The sequence below is a fragment of the Sminthopsis crassicaudata genome, chromosome 3 (assembly GCF_048593235.1).
Source record: "Sminthopsis crassicaudata isolate SCR6 chromosome 3, ASM4859323v1, whole genome shotgun sequence".
Classification (NCBI taxonomy): Eukaryota; Metazoa; Chordata; class Mammalia; order Dasyuromorphia; family Dasyuridae; genus Sminthopsis; species Sminthopsis crassicaudata.
In genome coordinates, this window is record NC_133619.1 from 258,203,363 (window position 1) to 258,227,111 (window position 23,749).

The 23,749-nt window shown below is 33.3% G+C and overlaps 1 protein-coding gene across 1 annotated transcript in view; it reads right to left on the reverse strand.

The window, feature by feature from the left end:
- The window catches only part of SLC37A1 (solute carrier family 37 member 1), a 132,783-nt gene that overhangs the window by 75,808 nt on the left and 33,226 nt on the right, over window positions 1-23,749 (reverse strand). The window contains exons 3-4 of the mRNA XM_074300567.1: window positions 14,471-14,552; window positions 5,450-5,576 (exon numbers count right to left, since the gene is read on the reverse strand). Of these exons, the coding sequence (XP_074156668.1) occupies window positions 5,450-5,576; window positions 14,471-14,552 (209 nt within the window). The remainder of the gene's footprint in view (window positions 1-5,449; window positions 5,577-14,470; window positions 14,553-23,749) is intronic.

Consider the following 23,749-nt stretch of genomic DNA (forward strand, 5'->3'; position numbering starts at 1 on the left):
GCATTTCAACGGCACCACCTAACTACCCCCAATAAACCCATTTTTCCCAAAACCTCACTGGGAGATTGGAACTGCAAATTCTTTCCCAAAACCTGTGACAACCCTGGGGACCCTCAAATGCTGTTAGGATGTCTCATTCCTCAAGAAGTGGCTTAAATAATGTAGGAAAATTAATAGGAAAAAAATCTTGCATCATATATTTCTGATATGAATCTGAAATGCCACACATCTATATAGCACAAAATATAAACATAAATATGTAATCACCAAGAGTGATAACAAATAGACAAAACAGTAAAATGTTTTCAAAAGAAGAACTCAAATTATTTACAACTACAAGTTACTCCAAATTGATAATAAGAGAAAAACAAGTAAAAATGACATGGACATTTCACCTTATATACATCAAATTGGCAAAAATTACAAAAGACAGAAATAGAAAATGTTGCAATAGCAGTAGAAGGCAAACAAATATCTATTTGTAAAGCCTAATTTTGGTACCCTTTTACTTCAGGCTTAATTTTAGGACTATATGAGACACATCTAAATTAGTGAACAGTTAACCTAGTTCTAAAATAGCAAGGATATGGAACAAATACATTTACTATAGTTAACAATTGAGATAAAACAATTTCATGGCTCATGGTTGAGTTGGAGATAGATTACTGCAGATATGGAGTGTGAGGTGATCAGATGGTCAGATATTGTAGCACCCACTCACTGTCAACGACCCTTCTGGTGACATAGGAGGAATCATCTTAAAGAAAAAGCATAGAAAGTCCTGATGGAAAAGTTTTTTCTTCCACATTTAGTGAGTGCTGGAAGAAGTTGCCCAAGAGAGTAACAAAGGTACCATATTTAGCTTTACCTGTTTTTGTTTGTTTTTTTAACCAACTTGGATTGCCAGTATAGTAAGACTGGAAGTGAACTGGCCCAGACATTCAGTAACTAGAGAGCTTCATTTAACTTTTAGGGAAGGTGCAGAGTAAGCCAAGGGACAGCTAATAGAATTGATGATAGCAGTGAAGAGATCTCTCCTGATGCGGGTGCAAACTGACAGACCACAGTCAACTCACAATATGTTCTCTGACCCAGAGGTTTCATTGCATTCCATTGAAAGTGGACCAGGAAAATAATAATAGAAATGAGGAAGAGACTTGGGAATCACCACTAATAGTAAAACTTTCTGGATTTATTACTGCTCTGAGGGTGAGGGTTTTTTCACCTGAGAGGAGTGAGCAGCCTTTCACCATCAAGGAACTGGGATGAATATGTGAGAAGTTCAAACAGAACTTGATGAATTACTGGATCAATAGCTTTTATGAAGGTGTAGCCTGATGGCATCAATACACTGGCACTCTGCATTTTAGTTTCATAAGCTTATGAAGCTATCTGAGCATTTAGTATTGCAAAGCTAGCTAAATAAATTACATTTTTAGAAGTCAGTTACTGTGAGTTCCTTTCAACAACTTCTTTGCTGGAGATTATGAGTAGGTCAAAGTAGAAATCTTTAGAGGTGCCTAAATTATCCTGTTTAAATAATGTCTAACAATATTAAGTCTCCAAGGGCTGGAAGATATTTCTTTAGTGATGAAGATAAGGGAAGCTAAAGTGCTTCACTATAATAGTTCCCTTATAGAAACTCTGTATAGATAACAGAAGATATTTCTCTGTTTCAATCAAGGATTTCTTACTTGTACCATGTAACTCAGCCCATTGGAAAAAGTTCATTCCTCTATTATTTAGCTTAGTAGTTTAATTGTGTATGTCTCTCTCATAGCAATTGAGCCCCTCGTAAACTAGGCAAAATGACATTTTTCTGGAACTAGGTCCTTAGAGGTGGGAGCTCACTAGGAAAAGATACAAGATATCCAGCAGCTTAAAGTGGATAGCAGGGAGCAGAACAAAGTTATCATACTCATCACTACAACTGTCCTTAATCTCATCTGCATTACAGACCAAGTAGACAGATTCAGGTAAAGTAATATGGGGTTATTGACCTCAATGAGATTAGCCCGGAAGAGGTTGTCTTCACTGGGATAGAGTCCAGTATACTTTCACTGTTCTTTCCCAAGGCTAGCCATACTCCTCTCTCTGTCACTTGTCTCTGTCTCTGTCTTTCTCTCTCTGCACTGTTACATTATGGTGAGCAGAGATCTGAAAAAGCCTTTCCCTCCTGAGGGTGCTGATATATACCACTACATCTGACCATTTCTGATGAGGCCACAATGGCAGAGGCCCTAGATCACATGGTAGCCTAGTTGAAGGATAAAGGTAGAAAATCAACCCAATAAAATCTAGTCTAGTCCAATTTCGTTTGTATAAAAATAGGGGGGGGGGGAACTCACAGAGGATTCCAGGAACAGCTAAAAATAAACTACTGATTCACATTTCCCTATAATGTAAAAAGGAAGCTCAGAGAATTATCACATTCTTCAGGTTTTAAAGAAAGAATATTCTCTATCAGGGTCTCCTATCGGAACCTATTTTACAAGTCAACTGCAAATTCATCTCTTTCAGAATAAATTCAGCTCCACAAGTTCAAAAAAAGGATTTCCAGTAGGTTCTTCCATTGGGTATCTTTTGATTCCATAAAACCCACAGACAGTAAGTCTGTCCATAAAGTCTAACCTAAATATAATCTTTGGCAGATACTAAGAGGTGGCAAGAATAAGCTACTGTTAGGCTACTGGACCTCCAAATTCCTGAAAGCAGGCATTTAATACATCACTTCAGAAAAGCAGTTGTTTCCTTGTTACTAGGCCTTTGTTGATATTAACAGATGACACAGGATCATACAATTCAACCTTTGTCCATAAATCTGAATTACGAATTGGGTAATATTTGATTGTCCCTCCAAGAAGTTGGGCTGAGCTCAGGAGGCTTCTATTGTTAAGGGGAAATGACATTAAGAACCATACTTTCCTGGGTCTCTCTTTGGTAAATGCTCATCACTAACAAATGACTACTATGCTAGAAGCTGAGTTCTCTAATCTAGGTCTTAGAACCTTACTTTCTCTCTTGGTCCAAGAACTCTCACTTCTAAGGACCTAATTCCAGAAGAATGGCTTTTTGCCTAGTTTATCAATGGCTCCAACTACTATGAGAGGCATACATAATTGATCTACTAAGCTAATTAACAGAATAATGAAGATCTTAGTAACTTTTTCCACTGGGCTAGGCTCCATGTTGCAAATGAGAGAGAGCCTTGAAGGATGTCATAAAAAAGATATTTCTCTATCATTTACATTAATTACTATAAAGTTTGTGGGCCATATTAGCACCCATTGTAAATATCTTCTACTAAGTAGGTTGGAACTATTTCAAGAATAATAGAGGCTGGGGAATTATTCCAGAGTCAATATGCACATTGTGGGTAATAATACAATGTTGTTTTGGACATGGGTTCCTAAGATCTAGCTAAGAACAGTGTAGCTAATTCTGTCCAACTGGGTTTCTTAAGACAGTTGAAGAGCTCATTTAAACCAACTTGCCTGTGAATGATGAAGAATCTGTGTCTGTGCCAGAAATGTTATCATCTATGCTATGTTCTAGATATTCTTGGTGCTGCTCTGGCTTATTACCTTTATCTTTCATTAGGAGATCCACTAAGAATTGCAAAGATTTGGATCATGTTGTTGAGATATGAATGGTAAATGAAAAAACCCAAGATTTCTTGGTTTTGTTTTTCATATTTTCTCTTTTTATTTTTATTTTTCTTTACTCTTTGGGAATAGGAAGGTTATAGCTAAAAGAAAAAGTTAACAATCCTAAAAATTCCTAAATTAGATGTTAATTAGAAATTAAAAATCCTAAATAGATGAAGGTCCTCTAGAAGAAAGTTGATAGAGTACTGGCCAGCAGGACCTAGACTTCTCAGCGTGGCTGGAACCAAATTAACAAGCAAATGGGAAATGTTTAACAAAATAAATTAAAATACAATATAAATTTGTGGTTTTTAAAGTTAGTATGCTCTCCATCCCACCCCATGAAGGGATCTATTCTTATTTGAGTTTGACACCATTGCTCTGGAAGATACTTAAAACATTGAAGCTAAGCTAGAACAGAAAGGAGAGAATATCTACCAGGTTTCCCCTTTCTCCATTACTCTCTCTTTCCCTCCTTAACCTAACATACTTTAAGAAAAAATGATATAGTCAAGAATTGATTAGTTTGGAGGTGCAGGAAAGCTCAAGCTGTGCCTCCAATACAGATTCCTTGTGGCCTAAAGCTATGTTGATATAGATTACAGGTCAACCAGGATTATTCAAAAGTACCTCACTTGAGATCTCACTTGAAATTTCTACCTGCTTATTATCATATACTTCTCTGTAGATGAATTATAGTTCCATGTGAAAATAGGGATGGTGGTGAAATCTTTGGTCTTCATAAATAAAATACTATCATATGATAGAAAAATCAATTATATTTTAGGCTAAGTAAAGACTCTTTACTGCATTGAAATTTAACAGAATATTGGTGTCAGGTCCATTCTAATACTAATATATTGATTGTAAAGTTGTTATTTTGTCTAATCATTCTGAAAGCAATATGGAATTACCTGAAGAAAATGATACATCTATATCTGGAGCCCCCAAATGCCACTATGAATAGTGATATATAAGTACCATTGTATCTCTCCAGTATACTAGGTATATTATTCCAAGGTGATCAAAGACAGACAAAAAGGTTTCAGATATGTCAAAATACTAATTGCAATACAAATTATCTCAATATAGGACTGAAAAGAAAATAGGTATCCATCAAATACAGAAGGGCTAAACAAATTGTGGCATATAAATACTGCAGATTATTATGTCCTAAAAATGATTCATCTAAATAATTCAGGGGAACATGAGAAAACTTTTATGAACTTATATGGGGGAAACATAACTAGGAAAACAATATGTATAATTCCTCCAATAATGTAAATAGAAAGAACAATAAATGGAAACAGTAAATTTTAATTATCACTTCCAAGCTTGACCTCCAAGAAGACTTGAGAAATGTGTCCCTCACCCCAACATTCTTTGTAGAGATGGAGGTTTATGGATATTGAATACTGTATTTGCTGTCAAATGCAGCTGATGTGTTGATTGGTTTTTTCTTTCAAAAAACCTTTGGAGAAAGTACCCCAAGCAGAGGTGAATATAAGGGATATGTTCTAAAATTAACATTTCTTAAAAGACAACTAAAAATTTAGACTTTTTAGACCTAAATTATTGCAAATGAAATATTTATTTGCTGCAATGTCTAAAATGATGATTTTTTTTCCCTCTGTATTTGAAGTTAAAGTACATCACTTTAACTTAACAACAACCACACTTATTGCATACAGTAAGGATAGAAAAGAAATGTAATTTTTGCCATTACTTCATATGCAAAATCAAGCTATTACAAATGACAAATAAAATAGATGAGTAAGGAACTGTTAGAATAGTGAGCTTACCAAATGGTGCCCAACCGCAGTGAGTTTCATTATCTGATATTTTCCCAGCAGAATCACGGAAGGCATTTTCATTAAGAATGTTGAGTTTATCCTTACTATGAGAAGCACACTGCTTATGTAATTCACCCTAGAGAATTAAAGGAAAGAATATGTAAAGGAGTAGAAAATGTGTACAAAGGAAAAATTAGAAAATATATAGTAATATAAATGCAACTATCAATCTGGCATTATGTGTGAAGCTTTATTAAACCTTTCCCCTTTCTCCCTACAAAGAGATAAAACTCAAGTAATCATACAAGGCAAGAGGCAGATATCAGAGACAATGAGTAATGAATATTAATAAACTGTAATTACTTGCACCACTTCATAAAAAATGAAAAAGTCTTTTCTTAATCAAATTAATCATATTTTTTCATTAAAATTCTTAACTTTAACCTTAACCAGCAGACTGTTATCTGCTGAAGCCTATAAATCCTTAGAATACCATTTAAAAATAATTGAAAGAAATATTAAACTTTAATTGGAGGTTATTGAAAATAAAGATGTAATTTCCTCTCAATTCACATTCACAGACCCCTGAAATTTATTGACAGACCATCTTTTCTTCTCTCCCAGACCCCTAGTTAAGGAACCTTGCTTTAAGAAGTGTGAAGGAATTTTCTTTGACTGAACTAGGAGGAGGACAGTTATGGGTTGCAGAATATAGGACTACCCATTATGGACCATTAAAAAGCTGAATTTACCAGTTTAATAATCATTTGAGGCTAAGAGCAACTTTGTGGAGTGGGACCACGACCTCTATATCAGAGAGTAGCAGAAAGAATATGATTTTCTCCCCTCTATCCCTTTGCATTTGTCCAATAACAGATACTATTCTGGTATAAACAGGAGCTTTAAGAAGTTAGGTAACAGGGAAGAGATAAAAACATAAAAACCTCACAAAAAATTAGCTTTGGCATTTAGGAGCTGACCTGCAGAACTGTGTAATGTAAGGGAAGAGAGGGTTCAAGTGGACTCCATGAGGAGGAAAAGAATTAAGACCTTATAGTATCAGAAACCTGATTTGCGTGCAAACATGTGTTTCCTACAAGAGTCTTTGTACTAGAATGTGTTCACTCTTTCCATGGACCATGCAGATTTATGGGAAAATGTATTTCAAAGTAAAAACAAGGTGCCTTAACTACATATACATAAGAAGCATATTAGTAAATACCTAGGCTTTGAGGTAATTATTTTTATAGGCTATCTATTAAAAGAGAGCTCAAAGGGGCTTCTTAGCTATATTTTTGGGAGGTACAGAACATATTAATAACAATAATCATATAATCATTTCAATAGGTACAGAAAAAGCTTTTGACAAAATATAAATTCTATCCCTATTAAAAACACTAGAGACTATATAGAGACTGATGAAACTTTCCTTAAAATGAAATGTACTATTTATGTAAAAACAAGAGGAGCATCATCTATAATGGAGAAAAACTAGAAGCCTTTCTAATAAGATGAAGCATAAAGGATATTCATTATCACCATTACTATTAAATATGGTAATAGAAATGCCAGCTAGCAATAAGTAAAATTAATTGAAGGAATAAGCACTGGCAATAAAGAAAACAAAATTATTACTCTTTGCAGATGAAATAACAATTTATTTAGAGAACTCCATCAGGTCAACTTAGAAACTAAAGTAAATAATCTGCATTTCTGTATATTAAAAACAAAATCTATCAGGAAGAGATAGAAAAAGAAACTACATTTAAAATAACTTCAAACAGAATAAGATACTTGAGAGTATACCTCTCAAGAAATACACAGGAACTATAAGGATATATTACAAAACATTCTTTGTACAAAAAAAAGGGTAAATTAAGTAATTGGAAAAATATTAATTCTCATGGGTAGAGCAAGCTACCATAATAGTAGTTAATTAGTTAATTTAGCTAAGTCATTTATAGTTCTTTATTGAACAATATTAATATTATTGTATATTATGTTCTTATTCTTTTCACTTCATTTTGCATTAGTTCACGGAAGTCCAGGTTTTTCTGAATTAATCCTATTTGATATTTCCCATAGCATGATAATATTCTATTATTATCATATACTACAGGTTTTTTAGACATTTTTTAATTGATGGGCATCCCTTTGATTTCCAATTCTTTAACTAGCACAAAGCAGAAACTGGCAAACCTTGTTCACACAGAGACTCTGAAATTAAGATATGCCAAATATAAATCAATGACTCTATGAGGCAAGATAATATTTTGGAAACAAATCAAAAGATTGATAAAATTTAAGATATGTGATTAAAAAAAAAAAAAAACTTGACCTGATAAGAAGTAAATTTAAGGTTTAAAATAATGATGAATGTTGGAGGGGATGTGGGAAAACTGGGACACTGATACATTGTTGGTGGAGTTGTGAAAGAATCCAGCCATTCTGGAGAGCAATTTGGAACTATGCCCAAAAAGTTATTAAACTGTGCATACCCTTTGACCCAGCCGCACTACTACTGGGCTTATATCCCAAAGAAATACTAAAGAAGGGAAAGGGACCTATATGTGCCAAAATGTTTGTGGCAGCTCTTTTTGTTGTAGCTAGAAACTGGAAGTTGAATGGATGCCCATCAATTGGAGAATGGTTGGGTAAATTATGTTATATGAAGGTTATGGAATACTATTGTTTTGTAAGAAATGACCAGCAGGAGGAATACAGAGAGGCTTGGAGAGACTTACATCAACTGATGCTGAGTGAAATGAATAGAACCAGAAGATCGCTGTACATTTCAATGCTGTATGAAGATATATTCTGATGGAAGTGGAAATCTTCAACATAAAGAAGATCCAACTCACTTCCAGTTGATCAATGATGTACAGAAATAACTACACCCAGAGAAGGAACACTGGGAAGTGAATGTAAATTGTTAGCACTGCTGTCTATCTACCCAGGTTACTTATACCTTCAGAATCTAATACTTAATGTGCAACAAGAAAATGGTATTTACACACATATATTGTATCTAGGTTTTATTGTAACACATGTAAAATGTATGGGATTGCCTGTCATGGAGGGGGGGAGACAGAATCGAGGGGGGGGTAATTTGGAAAAATGAATACAAGGGATAATATTATTAAAAAAATTACTCATGCATATATACTGTAAAAAAAAATTCTAAATAAAATAAATAAAAAATAAATAAATAAATTTAAGGTTTAGATTCATGAGACTGATCAAGATGATAAAGTGGGAGAATAAAGTAGAAAAATAAAGATTTGAGACCACATAGGGATCATTGAATGTTTGTAGCTCCCCAGCCCATACTACAAATTACATCATTTATAGACCAATTAATTCCAATATTATAAAACTATTTACAAAATTTGAAAAAGAAGAGATCCTACAAAGTTCTTTTGATGGTATAAATAGGATCTTAATGTCTAAACCAGAGAGAGTCAAAATGGAAAATTGAAATTATAGATCAATATTCCTAATAAATAGTGATGCAGATAAATAAATAAAAGCAAAAAGAATATAGCACAATATCACAATATTATACACCATGATCAGTTTGGATTTATAATATCAATACTGATTTGGTTCAATACTTGGGAAAATATAAATAGCATATTAATCGAGACATCAGACTGAATCAATAAAGAACATTAAAATTGTGATTTTTATTAATATATACAGAAAAGCATTCTGACAAAATACAGTACCTATTTGTGTAAAAAACCCAAATCATTAAAAAAGCATAGAAGTAAATGGACCTAGGGCACCTATATGGCAAAATGGGTAGAATAGAGCACAGGCTCTAGATTCAGGAAGACCAGAGTTCATTCAAATCCCACTTCTGACACTTAATATTTACTAGCTGTATGATTCTGGGCAAGTAACTTAACCTTAATTGCCTCGTTCCCCTTCCCCCCAAAAAGAAAGAAATGGACCTTTCCTTAATGTGGCAAGTAGTATATATGTAAAAATAAACGCCAACATTATATGTAAAGAAGATAAATTAAGCTCTATCAATGTAATAACAAGCACAATACTACTTAAACTTAATTAATACCAGACTCCATGAAAACCACGATCAAATAAAAAAGACTAGATACCATATATAAAAAATAATAAATGAAAACTGACCAGATCTCTACATAGCTAAGTGAAAACAGAATCCAATGACTACTTCTTGGGAAGGAACCTCAAAATGAAAACTCCTAAGAAATATCCACAACTGTCAGATCAAATAAAAAATTCTTTAAGAAGCCAGAAAAAAATATTCACATACCATGGAACCAGAAACAAGATAATATAAGTTGTGGCAGATTCTATTCAAATCCAGAGGAAACTTTTGGGAAATTTTCTACAAAGGCTAAAAGAAAAGTCCAACAACAAAAAACAATGTACCTTGTAAAGAGGAATATAATTTTGCAGAGAAAAGGAAAAATTTTAATGCAATAGAAAGAATTTCTGATAAAAAGACCAGAGCTAGTAGAAACTTGGAAATACAAAAAAAAAAAAAAAAGAGTTCAGGAAAATCTACATTTTTTTTTTTTAGAGCAACTGAAAATGCCTAAAAACAAAAAGTATAAACAATCTAATGGGAAAGGAGAAAGAAGTGTCCTTTTAAAACCTTAATACCTTCATAAAGAAATGAAGAATTTAAATAGAAGATCTATGGGGAATTTGATTCTGTTCTGACAGAATGGAAATAAAATGGAAGAAAAATCAGATTTTCATTTGGAAGGAAGAAAAACAATAGAGAACTTAAAATTTCTCATAATTCAAATTCACGAGACTATGTAAGTTTACTCAGGAAAAAGTTGGAGAAGTAGACATCAAGTGAACTTCACTTTTTCCAGCACCAAAAGAGGGTTAATTTACACTATTATATTGATAACTTAATGTTGACTAGTCCAGATAAGATCAGAGTTATAGGGGCCCCAGAGCACATGGTAGTAGTCCACATGAAGAACAAGAGTTGGGAAATTAACTTAATAAACCCTGAATCTTAGCTCATTCAGTCAAATTTTGGGGACCACAGTAGACGGAAAAGACCTAGATGATTACTGGCACAGTTTGGAATGAGTTACTGATACTTCTCCAAGTCATAAGAAGAGAGCCAATATGGAAATTTTCAAACCTGTATCCTACTTACTTTACTTTACTGAATCAGCTGAAAAATCTGCTTCTTTCAAAAGAACCAGAACAGGTTACAACATTGAAATTTTTCAGACATTCTAGCAGTGGGTCCTTATAATTCTGCAAAGATCATGTTTCTCAAGGAATCTGACTGTAAAAAATAACTGAAGTGGAGTCTCTGATAAGAATCAAAATGTGATCAGGACAAGTTAGTCTTCTGGAATTGCAAGTTCCTCTAAGCAAAACTGTTACAATACTTTTGAAAAGCAGTTGTTTTCCTGTTACAGAGCCCTAGTCACAACTGAACAGATGAAAAAAGGTCATGCAGTCAACTCTTTAAGAGCTGTCTGTTATGCTTTATGAGAGTAATAATTATTAATAACATGTTCAGTTTTCTATTTTTTTCTCAATTCAAACTTTAGTCTCTAGAAGGATATTTCAGATAATGAGATTAAATATACTTTCCTCAATTTTGTTCAGACCCACCCAATCCTCTATTCAGATTTGAGAGGGGATACATTTTTTTTTTAATAGATTGATGGTAAGATAATCCTCTTAACAAGATAGGTAGAGGGCATGAGGATTAAACTTTAAAAAAACAGGCTTTCTTGGGTCTCTTTGGCATTAGTGTCCTGCACAAATACATACATGATGACTTTGCCAAACACTGAAAATTCTAGTCTAGGCCCTAGATTCCTGTTTCTTCTGCTGGCTAAATGAGACCCCACCTATAAGGGATGGCTCTTAAGGATCTTCTCTTTGGTTTACCAATGGCTCTATTCAATACTGGAGAGGAATTCCTAATTGTACTTTAATAGACTAATCTGGTAACAAAGGATACCCTAGGGCCCTAAGGGTCCTAGCAAATCTTCTCAGTGGACTGAGCTCTAAGCTCCAAAGATAGCATGTAAGAGAACCTGAGAGATGAAGCAGAGATCTTTAGCTGCATTATTTTCTGGAGATTGGTCACAGCTATGGCCAAATGATCTGGAGCCTGGAGAGCATAGGATTGGGCAATCAACTACATACAGGTATTTGTATAATATACTGAACCATGTTGGACTTGCTACAATCAAAATAGATTTTGGTGAGTAGGTCCAGTGTCAATATGAACATTATGGTAATGATGCCATGTTAAGCTAGGCTTAGGCTAGGTTTAATGATCCCATTAAGCACAAAGAAGCTAATCCTGGCCATTTGGCTTTCTTTTGCTCATTGGAGTAACTACCTAACTCAAGAAGCTTCCAACTTGTTCTCAACTGGCAAAGTGTAATGCTCCTATCTCAAGGAAAGAAGTTTGCCCAACTAATCAAGAGTTGCATTGGACACATGGAAGTGTCCAGTCTCCTAAAGTCTTGTTGACTTATCAACCCTCTGATTCTTTGTTTATTTCTTTCTTGGTGCAGAATAATCTTGGCTTTAAGATCCTTGGTCTCTCAGAGGGCTCTACATGCTCTTGAGAATTAGTTCATGTCTCCCTTAATTGATATGTTTCCTTTTTTCTAGGAAACAACTCCTTTCCAGAAAGGATATTACTGCTTTCTAAAATATTGGGGAGGTAAAACTGTCACTGCATAACTATGATGGATCTGTAATTAGTTTGAAGAAAGGTGATCATATACCTAACTAGGGTGGTAAAGTCACTGGAAGAATGAAGGCAAGTCCTTATTTAGCCTTAGCAAAAGAAGGCAACCATTCTATAGAGGTCTCTAAGAGGTTGAAGAATTTGGAGGAGGAGGAGATTTTGATGGGAGAGTTAGGGAATACCGAATGGCAATATTGGGGTAATCTTGATATGAACTTGGATCCTGGAATAGGTTACCTATATGAGGTTTGTAATCTTTTCTTCACTTTTCTAAAGATCATTCTGACGCATATGTTGCTGATGCTACTCTGGTTTATTAGCTCAGTGTCACTGATTTGCCTTAGGAGGCCAACTTGTGAACTTCAGAGATCATGAAATCACCTAACTTATGGAATAGTTTGTTGATATCTGAGACTTGGATCTTCCAATGTGAAAGAAAAAAGCTTAGATTTCTGGAGTTTCCATATTTTTTCTCTTTCTTTGTCTTTTTTTGTTAATTCTTGGTGGTAGGTTTTTGGTTTTTTTTTTCCCCCTTTGTGCTAGGTGGATAAAAGTTCTGAAAGAATTTAAATGATAGAAGGTCCTTAGGGCCTTTCCATTTTGTTCAATTTAATTTAATAACCATTTATTAATATCTACTATGTAATGGGGCATGGAGTGTGTTCAGGGAAGACTAGTACCTCTGGTGTGAAGGCTGCCAAGCCCTTTACGGGCTGCTTCCCACCTTTGGTGTCCACCAGATCCACCTAACTCTTACCTGTAGCTCCAAGAAACAGTAGCATGTATAGTGGTATAGTGGGATTTGATTGACCTCTGCTTACCCAATGCTTATGCCATTCATAGTCACACAGTGCCCTGCTAAAGCAAATGAGTTTCCACATAAGGACAAGGGGGATCACTTGTAGAGAAGCTAATTCTCTTCTTTGTTAATTCTTTTTTTAAAAAATATTTGCTGTTTTAATGAAAATAAATCTTGTTTTCTTAACTTTTTAATGATTTAAGAATGCCTCATTTCTTCCCAACATCAAACTCAAAGAGGGTGCTGTTGTTAAGCCAGCTCCAAATGATAGCATCTCCTTAGTGCATGAGTTCATTTCTTAGTGAGCTCCCCAGAGAAGACAGAAGAATTTTTGTCATGCATATATCTTCTAAATCTTCTGAACATTTTAAGAATTTGATTCGTGGTTGTTAGAACAAGTTTACTGCTAAATTTCTGATCCTAATTGTACTTATGAAATAGAAGAGGAAGTTGATGGGCAAAAAAAGATTTTGTCTTAAAGCTGAAAAATTCCTTTGGGGATGAGTGAATACACATTTTGGTAGGACTCAGGAACAGTTTGTATAAAAATTGTGACAGTCACAATATAACAGTTGCCTTTACCAGCAGAAATTTAAGTGACAGTGAAACTTGTTTTATCCTCAACCTGGAGTTGTTGGCTTTGAAGAAGGCTGTCAATGAGTTCACTTTATGCCTGCAGCAAAGTTCCAAGTTGAGGAGGAAAAACAATGCTCTGACATAGCTGATTAGGGCCAAATTTAATCCTGTTTGCTAGAGATTAGTAGTCAAACTATCTACAGAATTCAGCATTTATTACCAGCCAGGAAAGACTAAAATGCCTGCAGATATTGTCCAAAAGGCCATCTGACAACAAAGCTATGTTGATATCTCAGCAAAGAAAAAAATTCTATGTGACATCCATGAAGCTGAGCCACAAGCAAACTAGGATATATATTTCACCAGAGATTAACTAGGGCTTGAGCTATCAAATGTCAATTTATTTTTAATAACTCAGGTCAGAGGGGGAAAAAAATAAACTAGGCAAATGAGTCAGCTGCTTTGGCTAGGGGAAATTATGAAGATCTGAGAATGTTGTGGGAGATGGGGTTTTGGACACTTCCATTTCCCATTCTTCCCCTCCCCTAACAGTCATTAGGAAATAGTTCCATGGGGGTGGGAGCCAAGGTAGTGGCAGAAAAATGGTTATTAAACCTAGGAGAAAAACTAAGGCAGTGGCTGACAAGAAGTAACAAATCCCACACAAAACTGAGGTTAAATGAAAGGCAAAGACTAACCCCCCCCCCAGACAACTCCACTTACAGTATAGCACTATATTATCACCACTATGTAAGCCATATGCAAAATGTAAATTTTTAAAAGTATAGAACAGGAAAACTTTACAAAAATATTTTTTTAATAATCTTATTTCCTCAACCCTTACAAATGATGGCAACTACTTCCTTTTATGACTCATAGATAGTAGACAACAGAATAAACTCATTTAATAGTTTCTTACCTTAACTATGCTGATAGGTTTCCTAGATAAGTGGAAACTTGCATACAGCAAAAAGGTCAAGATAAAAATGAAGGCCCTGTACCTGTAACACAAAACAGTGGTAGAGTATGAAAAATACAAGAAACTTGAATGAAACATCACTTAGCTCAATCTATTTGTAAGTGCTACATTCATTTTAAATGTACATATGTAAGAGTTAAAAATGTCTCATAAAATATAAATATATATATATATATACATATAGATTTATAAATCTATCATCCATTTATCTATCTATCTATCTATCTATCTCTATAAATATACAGGCTAAATTGGAAATAGTCAGTAGAGGGAAGCCACTAGAATTAAAGGAGATCAGGAAAGGATTCTTGTAGTAAATGGGATTTTAGATAGGGCTTGGAAGATGTAAAGGATGCCAGAAGGCAGAGGGGGAGGAAGGAGTGAATTCCAGGTATGCAGAGAAATCTACAGTTTGAGGATGGCATGTCTTCCTGTTCTAGGAACAATAAAGAAGCCAGTTACACAGGCTTTGTGTACAGGAATGGAAAAGTAGGAGGGAAACAGATTTGAAGGTCTTTGAATTCCAAAGAAAAAATTTTATATTTGATTTTAGGAGTGATGAGGAGTCATCAGAGAGTGTAAGTGTGTGTGTGTGTGTGTGTGTGTGTGTGTGTGTGTGTGTGTGTGTGTGTGTGTGTTTATGAGAAAGAGATAGAGAAAGAGGGGCAGGGAGAGTGCCAGAAAGAGAGGGAAAGGGGGAGAGAGAGAAAGAGAGGGGGGAAAGGAAAAGAGACAGAGAAAGAGAGAGAGAGAGATCAAGGAATGGCTACAGATGTTATGGTATACGAATTTAATGGACTATTTTTCTATGAGAAATAATGAGCAGGTTGATTTCAGAAAAGCCTTTTGGAAAGACTGATGCTAAATGAAATGAACAGAACTAAGAGAACATTGTATATAGAAACAATAAGATTATGAGACAATTAAATGTGATGAACTTGATTCTTTTTAATAATGAGGTAATTTAAGGCATTTCCAGTAAACTTGTGATAGAAAAAGCCATCCATATCCAGAGAGAGAACTAAGAAGATTCAAGGTGGATCAAAGCATAGCATTTCCCTTTTTGTTGTTGTTGTCATCTGTTTGCTTGTTTTTTCTTTTAATCTGATTTTTTTTTTTTTGCTCAGTGTGATAAATATGAAAATATGTTTAGAAGAATTGTACATGTTTAATCTATATCAGATTATTTGCTGTTGTGGGGAAATGGAAGAGGAGAGAAGAGAGAAAATTTGGAACACAAGGTTTTGCAAAGGTAAATGTTGAAAACTATTTTTGCATGTATTTGGAAAAATAAAATACCATTAAAAATGAATGTACTCAGGAATATGTTATTTTAATACCATACATACAAAACTGAACTTCATATAAAACATAGATGATTATTTGTTTTACTAAGGGATTCACCACAAATTTCCTTTAAATAGCCTACTTCTCTACTACACTTAAAATAGTTAAAACCTTAAAAAAATTTCAAGTCATGCAACTTTTGGGCAATTCATTATATCAGAAATCCCATTTTATTTAATCTTTGTAATTTCGTCTAGCACATAATGTCTTCCTTATTGCAAATAGCGATTTACTGAAAGTTGATTTAATTGAACTGAACTGAAAACTGAACTTAAATAGATTGTAAAAGGCATAACTGAGGCAACTACAATGGAAAGAGTATAAGACCTAAGTTAAGAAACAACCTTTGTGAGCTTAGACAAATCACTTTAATTTTTGAACTTTTGTTTTCACATTTGTAAAATGAGAATAATACCCACACTCTCAAAGTATATCTCCCTCCCAAAGAGTCTTGGCTAAGAAAGTTCTTTATAAATTTTAAGGATCAAATCAAATCAAATTTTAAGGATCTTTACTCCCCCTCTTTTTTTTTTTTTTTTTTAATAGTCATTATGGAGAGAGAAGGCTCATCTCCATACTCATTTATTGAACCTGAGAGGTCATGTATTCAAATATCCTAGTTTTATTTTTTCTTTCTTTTTATGAGGTCTAGAGATACGGAACTCATTCAAGAGAATCATGGCAGGACAACACAATCAATAGATATGAATCAGTCATAATAAATTATCCCAAGAAGATCTGACAGCTAGTTTATTAGTGAAATATGTTACAGTTTTGGATCAGTTCTCTGGAAGGGATTCTTAACTTGGAGTCTATGATTTTTAATTTTTTTTTTAATAATTATGTTAATAAAATTATATTTTCTTGTTCTATTTATTTTATTTTATGCATTTAAAAACATGATGCAGAGGAGTCCTTAGGATTCATCAACCAAAGAGGTCTACAACACGAACTCCGACTCTTTAAGAGTCCACTATCATTGACATTTAAGCATAGAAAACAAAAGTTTAAAATTATTTACATAGGATATTCATCCTCATTCCTCTCTTAAGAAATACTCTGGGGGAAGCTAGTTGGTGTAGTGGTTAGAGCACCAGCCTTGAATTCAGGAGGACCCGAGTTCAAATCTGATCTCAGACACTTACACTTCCTAGCTGTGTGACCCTGGGCAAGTCACTTAACCCTAGCCTCAGGGGGAAAAAAAAGAAAAAGAAAAAAAAAAGAAATACTCTGGACTTTCTCTATAATCCCTTATGCCTGGAATATTTCCCTTTCATCTCTTCTTACTGACTACCCTGGCTTCCTTAAAGTCACAACTAAAATTTTATCTTCTACTAGATGCCTTTCCCAATCCCCCCACAATGCTTGGCTTTTCCTCTGATATATCTCCATTTGTCTTGTGTATATTTTATGTATATAATTATGCACAATGTCTTCTCCATTAGACTGTAGAATCTTTGAGAATAGGAGTTATTTATCCTTAATATCCTAAGTGCTTACCATAGTTCCTAGCATATAGTATATGCTATATGTATATGCTATATATGTATATATGTATATGATATATATATATATATATATATGTATATGTATATGCTATAAATCCTTGTTGACCAGCTAATGTGCTCATATCTGTTCCTTTATGCCAGTTGGCTAAATTCTTATTATAAATTATCTCCAAAATAATATTTAGGGAAAAAAGCATTAAAATGACAAAAGTAAAATATGAAATATGCTGCTAAGTGAATTAGGAGAACCATTTGAATACTATTTCTCAAAAAATGCTTTTTAAAATTTGAAATTTTAATTTTTTTTCCAAATGCTTTTTTTATCCTTGTTAAAGGCTACATAGAAAAGAAAAAGAATATTAGCATGAGAGCTCTTTTTGATCTTCAAATTTTTTTGATCACATGTCTAACTAGTAAAAGAAATGAGCAAGCAGTATGTTGATACTTGGTGCCAATAGCTATCATATCTGAAAATTACAACTCACAGAATAGTTCCCAGAAGATATATGGCATTAACTACAAAATAATTATTGATTGAACCCATCTACAAATTATGCAAAGTTTTTTTTAAAAAAATATATATGGCTAGTTACTTCTTGTCATCTCTGATGTTAACATGTTAATTTTTATAAACAAATCTAAAGATGCTGCATGTTTATATTTTTAACAAATGTTAACAAATTGGAAAATTCTTAAATAGGTTAGAAAATTATATTTCCATGTTTTTAAAGTGTGCAGATGAGGTTCTTTTAAAAATAGGTGGAATATAGTTCATTTATGGAAACAAAATCACATAATGATAAAAAACATTTCTAAATATCCAATTCCAAAATGCTATCTATATTGCATGAATTTCTTCCAAAAAGCAGATTCTTTCTCACTCATTTTTAAAACATATTTTTGATATCCAAAATATATAGGGTATGCAAATATGAAATTCCCTTAAATCATTACCCAATGAATGAGTAAACAAGGATATAAAGAAAGTATTTTTTAAAAGAAGAGTTATAAAATATTAACAACTACATGAACAATTGCTTCCAAATCACTAAGACATGCAAAGCAAAGCAATTTTGAGGTGTCACCTCATAGTCAGCAAATTGACAAAGAATGGCCAAAAGTGGGAAAAGTCAATGTTTTGCTATGTTATGAAAACAAATGTACACTAATACATATTTGGTGAAAATAAAAATTGGTCCAATAATTTTGTAAAGCAATTTATAAATATAGTAACTGAAATATCCATTCTCTTTGATATAGAACCAAATATACTAGGGATAAAACATAGAAAGATACATATTATCTACAAATATTTATAGAAAAATTTTATTATAACAGAAAAAGAACTGAAAGGAAATATATGCCCATAACTGGGGAATGACTAAATAGATTATGGTATAAAATTTGATTGTAAAATAAGAATTAATGAATATGAAGAATATTAGGAAGAACAGGGAGATTAAAATGAACTTTCAGTCCTCCTCAAACCATTTTCACTGTTGTTCCTCATACTGGAATTTTTTTCCCTCTTCCTTTATGCCTTCTGACTTCCTTCAAGTCCTAGTTAAAAATCTTACCTTATACTAGAAGGATAGATTAAGATGTTTTTGTTTTTGTTGTCCTAAGTAGCAAATTATTGACATCCATTTATCAAAGAAAAGATAAGAAAATTCATATTTTCTTTTTTCTAAAAGTGATTTTGCTGTAATATCTCAAAGTTCAGGAACTGTTTAGAGCATTTTCCAGAAAATAATCGGCCAAAATCAGTTCTTTCTCTGATGATGGATAGAAATTTTCACCATAAGTCTTTCAGAACTGTCTTGGATCATTGAAGTACTTAGAATAGCTAAATTTTTCATAGTTGATCATTACAATACTGTTATTACTGTGTACAATGTTATTCTGGTTCTGCTCATTTTACTCTACATTAATTCATGTAAGTCTTCCAAGTTTTTCTGAGAACACCCTGACTATCATTTCTAATAGCACAATAGTATTCTACCACAATCATTTACCACGATTTGTTCAGCTATTCCTCAATTTGTGGGTATCACCACATAACTCTTTAACAAAACAGAATTGGTTTGGTACTATAAGGGATTCAAGCATTTTTAAAAATAATAAATAATAGGGGCAGCTAGGTGACGCAGTGGATAGAGCACCAACCCTAAAGTCAGGAGGACCTGAGTTCAAATCTGGCCTCAGACACTTAACACTTCCTAGCTGTGTGATCATGGGCAAGTCACCCAATTGCCTCAACAACAACAACAACAACAACAACAACAACAACAATAAATAATAGGCACGTGAGAACAATGATACTTATATTCTATTCTTTGTTTTAAGTTCCTTCTACTTCCAGGGTCAAAGATGGATCTTCATTTCAAGCTCCCTTCTCTTGAGAAAAGAAAATAATTTCCCATTGATTTAAGGGCACAAGATTATGGAGCCTAGGGAATTATATGATGTAATTTTAGTACTGCTTAGTAAGTGATTATAAGAGGTATTAACTAGATTGAGATACTACTATGTCAGTCCTACCACAAATGCACTTTTATGACTGACCACAATTATATAACACTGGACTTTTCTTGTGTTCAGTGCCAAAAAAAAAAAAAAAAAAAGGAAAATTCTTCTTTAATTTCCCCAACTTACAATGTCTGTGGGTCAATATATATGCTACTGATTACCTAATAGGTTAAAGAAGGCTGGCCCAATGTGAATGAAATTTACCAATGAGAATAGAAAAAACATTATAGCACCCCAAAAAGATATTTGATTCATCATTCTCCTGAGTAGTGTTGTGGAACAGATCTTTGCTCAGGATAAAATGAAAAACTTATAGATAATATGTGAGAGACAAACAAAAGAGAGAGAAGAGGGAAGGAAGAGAGAAATTAATAATTTCATGGAAAAGATACTCAGCAAGAATATAGTACATGTTTAATTAGAAACCGCCTTCCCATTTCCACATGGAAAAGTGTTGATCCAAAAGGTGTGTTGGATGAAAGGGCTATGTTAATTTGCAAAGCTTTAAGGCACCCATCAGATCTGAGGGAAACTCATGGATTGATCTTTTTATGTTCCATTCCATGTATTATTAATGTCTTTTGGGTCATTTTGACAGTCTAGTGAAGTCTATGGACCCCTTTTCAGAAGAATATTTTTAAATGCACAAATTAAAATGAAAAATAATTATATAAGGGGCAGTTAGATGGTGCAATTGATAGAGTATCCCCCCTGAAGTCTGGAGAACCTGAGTTCAAATCCAGCCTCAGCTATTTAACACCTCTTAGCTATATGACTCCTGGGCAAATCACTTAATCCCAATTGCCTCATCAAAATAAAGAAAAAGAAAATAATTATATGGAAATTCAGTTATTCACAGTAGCAGATACTCTAGTAGATACTACTGCTACCACACTTAAACACATAATTTTCTGGTAAGAATGTCAGTATATGGCTGACTTTCAACATTATTGAACTTGCTGTAACTTGCTCCCTAGTGTAAAATGCTGTGTTTTACATCACAGTTAATGAAATCTTGCTGGGCACTTTTGGGTCAAATGTCCCAATTTTCCATGAAAGTCAGTAAATGGAATGACCAAGAACCCTATCCTGAGGGTCCAGGTGCTTATACTAATTCCAGATTTCTGTTTTTTATTTACCATGTATTCATAATTCATAATGTTAGCAGACTGCCTTGGGAGGCGTTTTTCCCCAGTTGTCAGTATTTATTCTGAAACTGTGACCTTCCTTGTGGTTCTAGGTATTGCCAATATGTGAATTTCTATTCATAGGAATCAAGTCAACAAAAATATATTAAGCATTTACTATGTATTAGGTATTGTACTTAGAACTAGTGATATGGAAAAAGGGGAAAATAGCTCTTAACATGAAGGACCTCATATTCTAATGGAGGAGGTAAAATGAAAACAACTATACACAAACAAGATATATACAGGGTACATCAGAGGTAATCTGAAAGAGAAGGCATTGGTATCAACTGTACAATCAAAAACTTACAGAAAATGAGACTATCTAAGGCACAAAAGAAGTCATGGAAGCTAGGAGGTAGAGATGAAGAAGACATGTCATAGAGGTAGTCATAGAGGAAAGTTCCACATAGCTAAGATGTGGTTTTGTTTTCTTTTCATGATCTTAAAAGTTACCTCACATTATTAGGGTACAGAATAGAAGTAGAAGACTAACAAATAAGCAAAGAGTCAGGAAAAAGACAAAAATTTGAACTGGTCAAAGAATACATTCCACAGTTGGGTATAGAAATAAATTAGGGTAACAAGAAGAAGAGGGGAGATGGAAGAATAGAGAATAAAAGTGGAAGTAGATTAAGGGAAAGATTAATCCTAAGCAAATCAAATTCAAATTATTAACGTTGAATCAAGAGGAGAATTTAAGTGTGATTGGGTTCTGAGTGGCAAGAGAAGAAGGGTAGGATAGTAGAGGCTGATTACATTTAGCCTAGAATGATGGTTCTAAAAATATTTCTTCTCTTTCACCACATTTTTAAAAAAATAAAGATGGGACAAGAAAAAAATTAAAGAAAAAAATATAAAACAATAAGATAGAGGGAAATACCTAATTAATGATCTCCAATTGTGAATGTGAATGGGATGAATTCACCCATAAAACAGAAAAGGATAACATAATGGATCAAAAAGTATAATCTAACAATATTTTATTTACAAGAAGCACTTGAAAAATTTAAAAAAAAATTGACAGATAGGTAAAATAAGTATCCAGAAGTGAAATCTGCTTCAACAAAAGTAAAAAATGAAAGAGTATCACTAGTGATCATGGGCAAAGTGATAAAAATAGATTTAATTAAAAGAGATAAAAGGGGAAATGCTGTTGTTGTTTTTTAATGTGCTATAGATCAAAGATATCAAACATGCAATTCATGAACTGCATGAGGCCCACAATATTATTGACTGATAACCAATGAGATTAATATGTAATTGAAAATTAACAAAATAAATAATTGATACAATACAATATATATAATCCATATAAATCAGCATTTCTATATATTGTTAACAAAGCCCAACAGCAAGAGATAGAGAAATTTAAAATAACTGTAGACAATATAAAGTATTTGGGAATCTATCTGCCAAGACAAACCTAGGGACTGAATGAAAACAATTACAAGATACTTTTCACACAATGAAGTCATATCTAAATAATTAAAATATCAGAATTGTTTCAATTTGCCTTTGTGGGTAATTTAGAACATTTTTATATCTTTTGAATTCTTATTCATTCTATTGGAGAATAATTCTTAGTCATTAATTTAAATTATACACAGACAGACACACAAATATACACACACACACACACACTCCTCAGAAAAACATAATGCAGAGCTTACCCCCCATTTACCTATTTCTCCTTAAATTTAGCTAAACTGATTTTATTTGTGTAAAAGCTTTAATTTTATGTAATCAAAAATATCCATTTTACTTTCTGTGATCCTCTTTATCTCTGTTTTGGTTTTGAAATCTTCCCTTAACCAAAGATCTGACAAAAATCTTCCTTCATCCTTTAATTTTTATCATGTCATATAGGCATTTGGAGTGTTTCTTTAGGTAATGGTGTGAAGTGTTAGTTTATACCTAGTTTGCTTTCCAGTTTTCCTGAGATTTTATTGAATAGTGAATTATTTTTGTTTTAAATTTAATATTGTTTTGTTTTCAATTCTAAATTCTCTCCCTTCCTCTACCCCTTCTGCACTCATGGAGAAGGCAAGAAATATAATATCCCTTAAACATATAAAGTCATGAAAAACATTTTTCTGCATTAGCCATGTTCTGAAGGGGGAAAAAAAGAGAAAAAGAAAAAAAATATGTTTCAATCTGCACTCTATATACATTGTGAGGTGGATAACACTTTTTTATGAAGTCCTTTAAAATTATGGTGGATCACTGGATTGGCCAAACTTACTAAACCCTTTATGTTGGTTACCTTTACAATATTGCTGTGATGGAAATAGTTCATACAAATCTTTAAATTTTTAAATTTTTTAAACAAATTCTCTCCTTTATAATTTCTTATAGAACAAAAATATTTATTCACCATACCTTGTTTAGTCATTTATCAATCAGTAATCATCTTCTTAGTTTCCTATTCTTTGCTACCACAACAATAACTGTTATAAATATTTTGGGACACAAGTCCCTCTTGTCTTTGATCTCTTTGGTGTTTAGACCTAGTAACAGTGGATCAAATGCACAAAATTTAGTAGCTTTTGGGAAATAGTTCTTAATTGATTGCTAGAATAGTTGAACTAGTTCACATCTGTTAATAGAACATTAACAAACCTGTTTTCTCATTGTATGTAGTATGT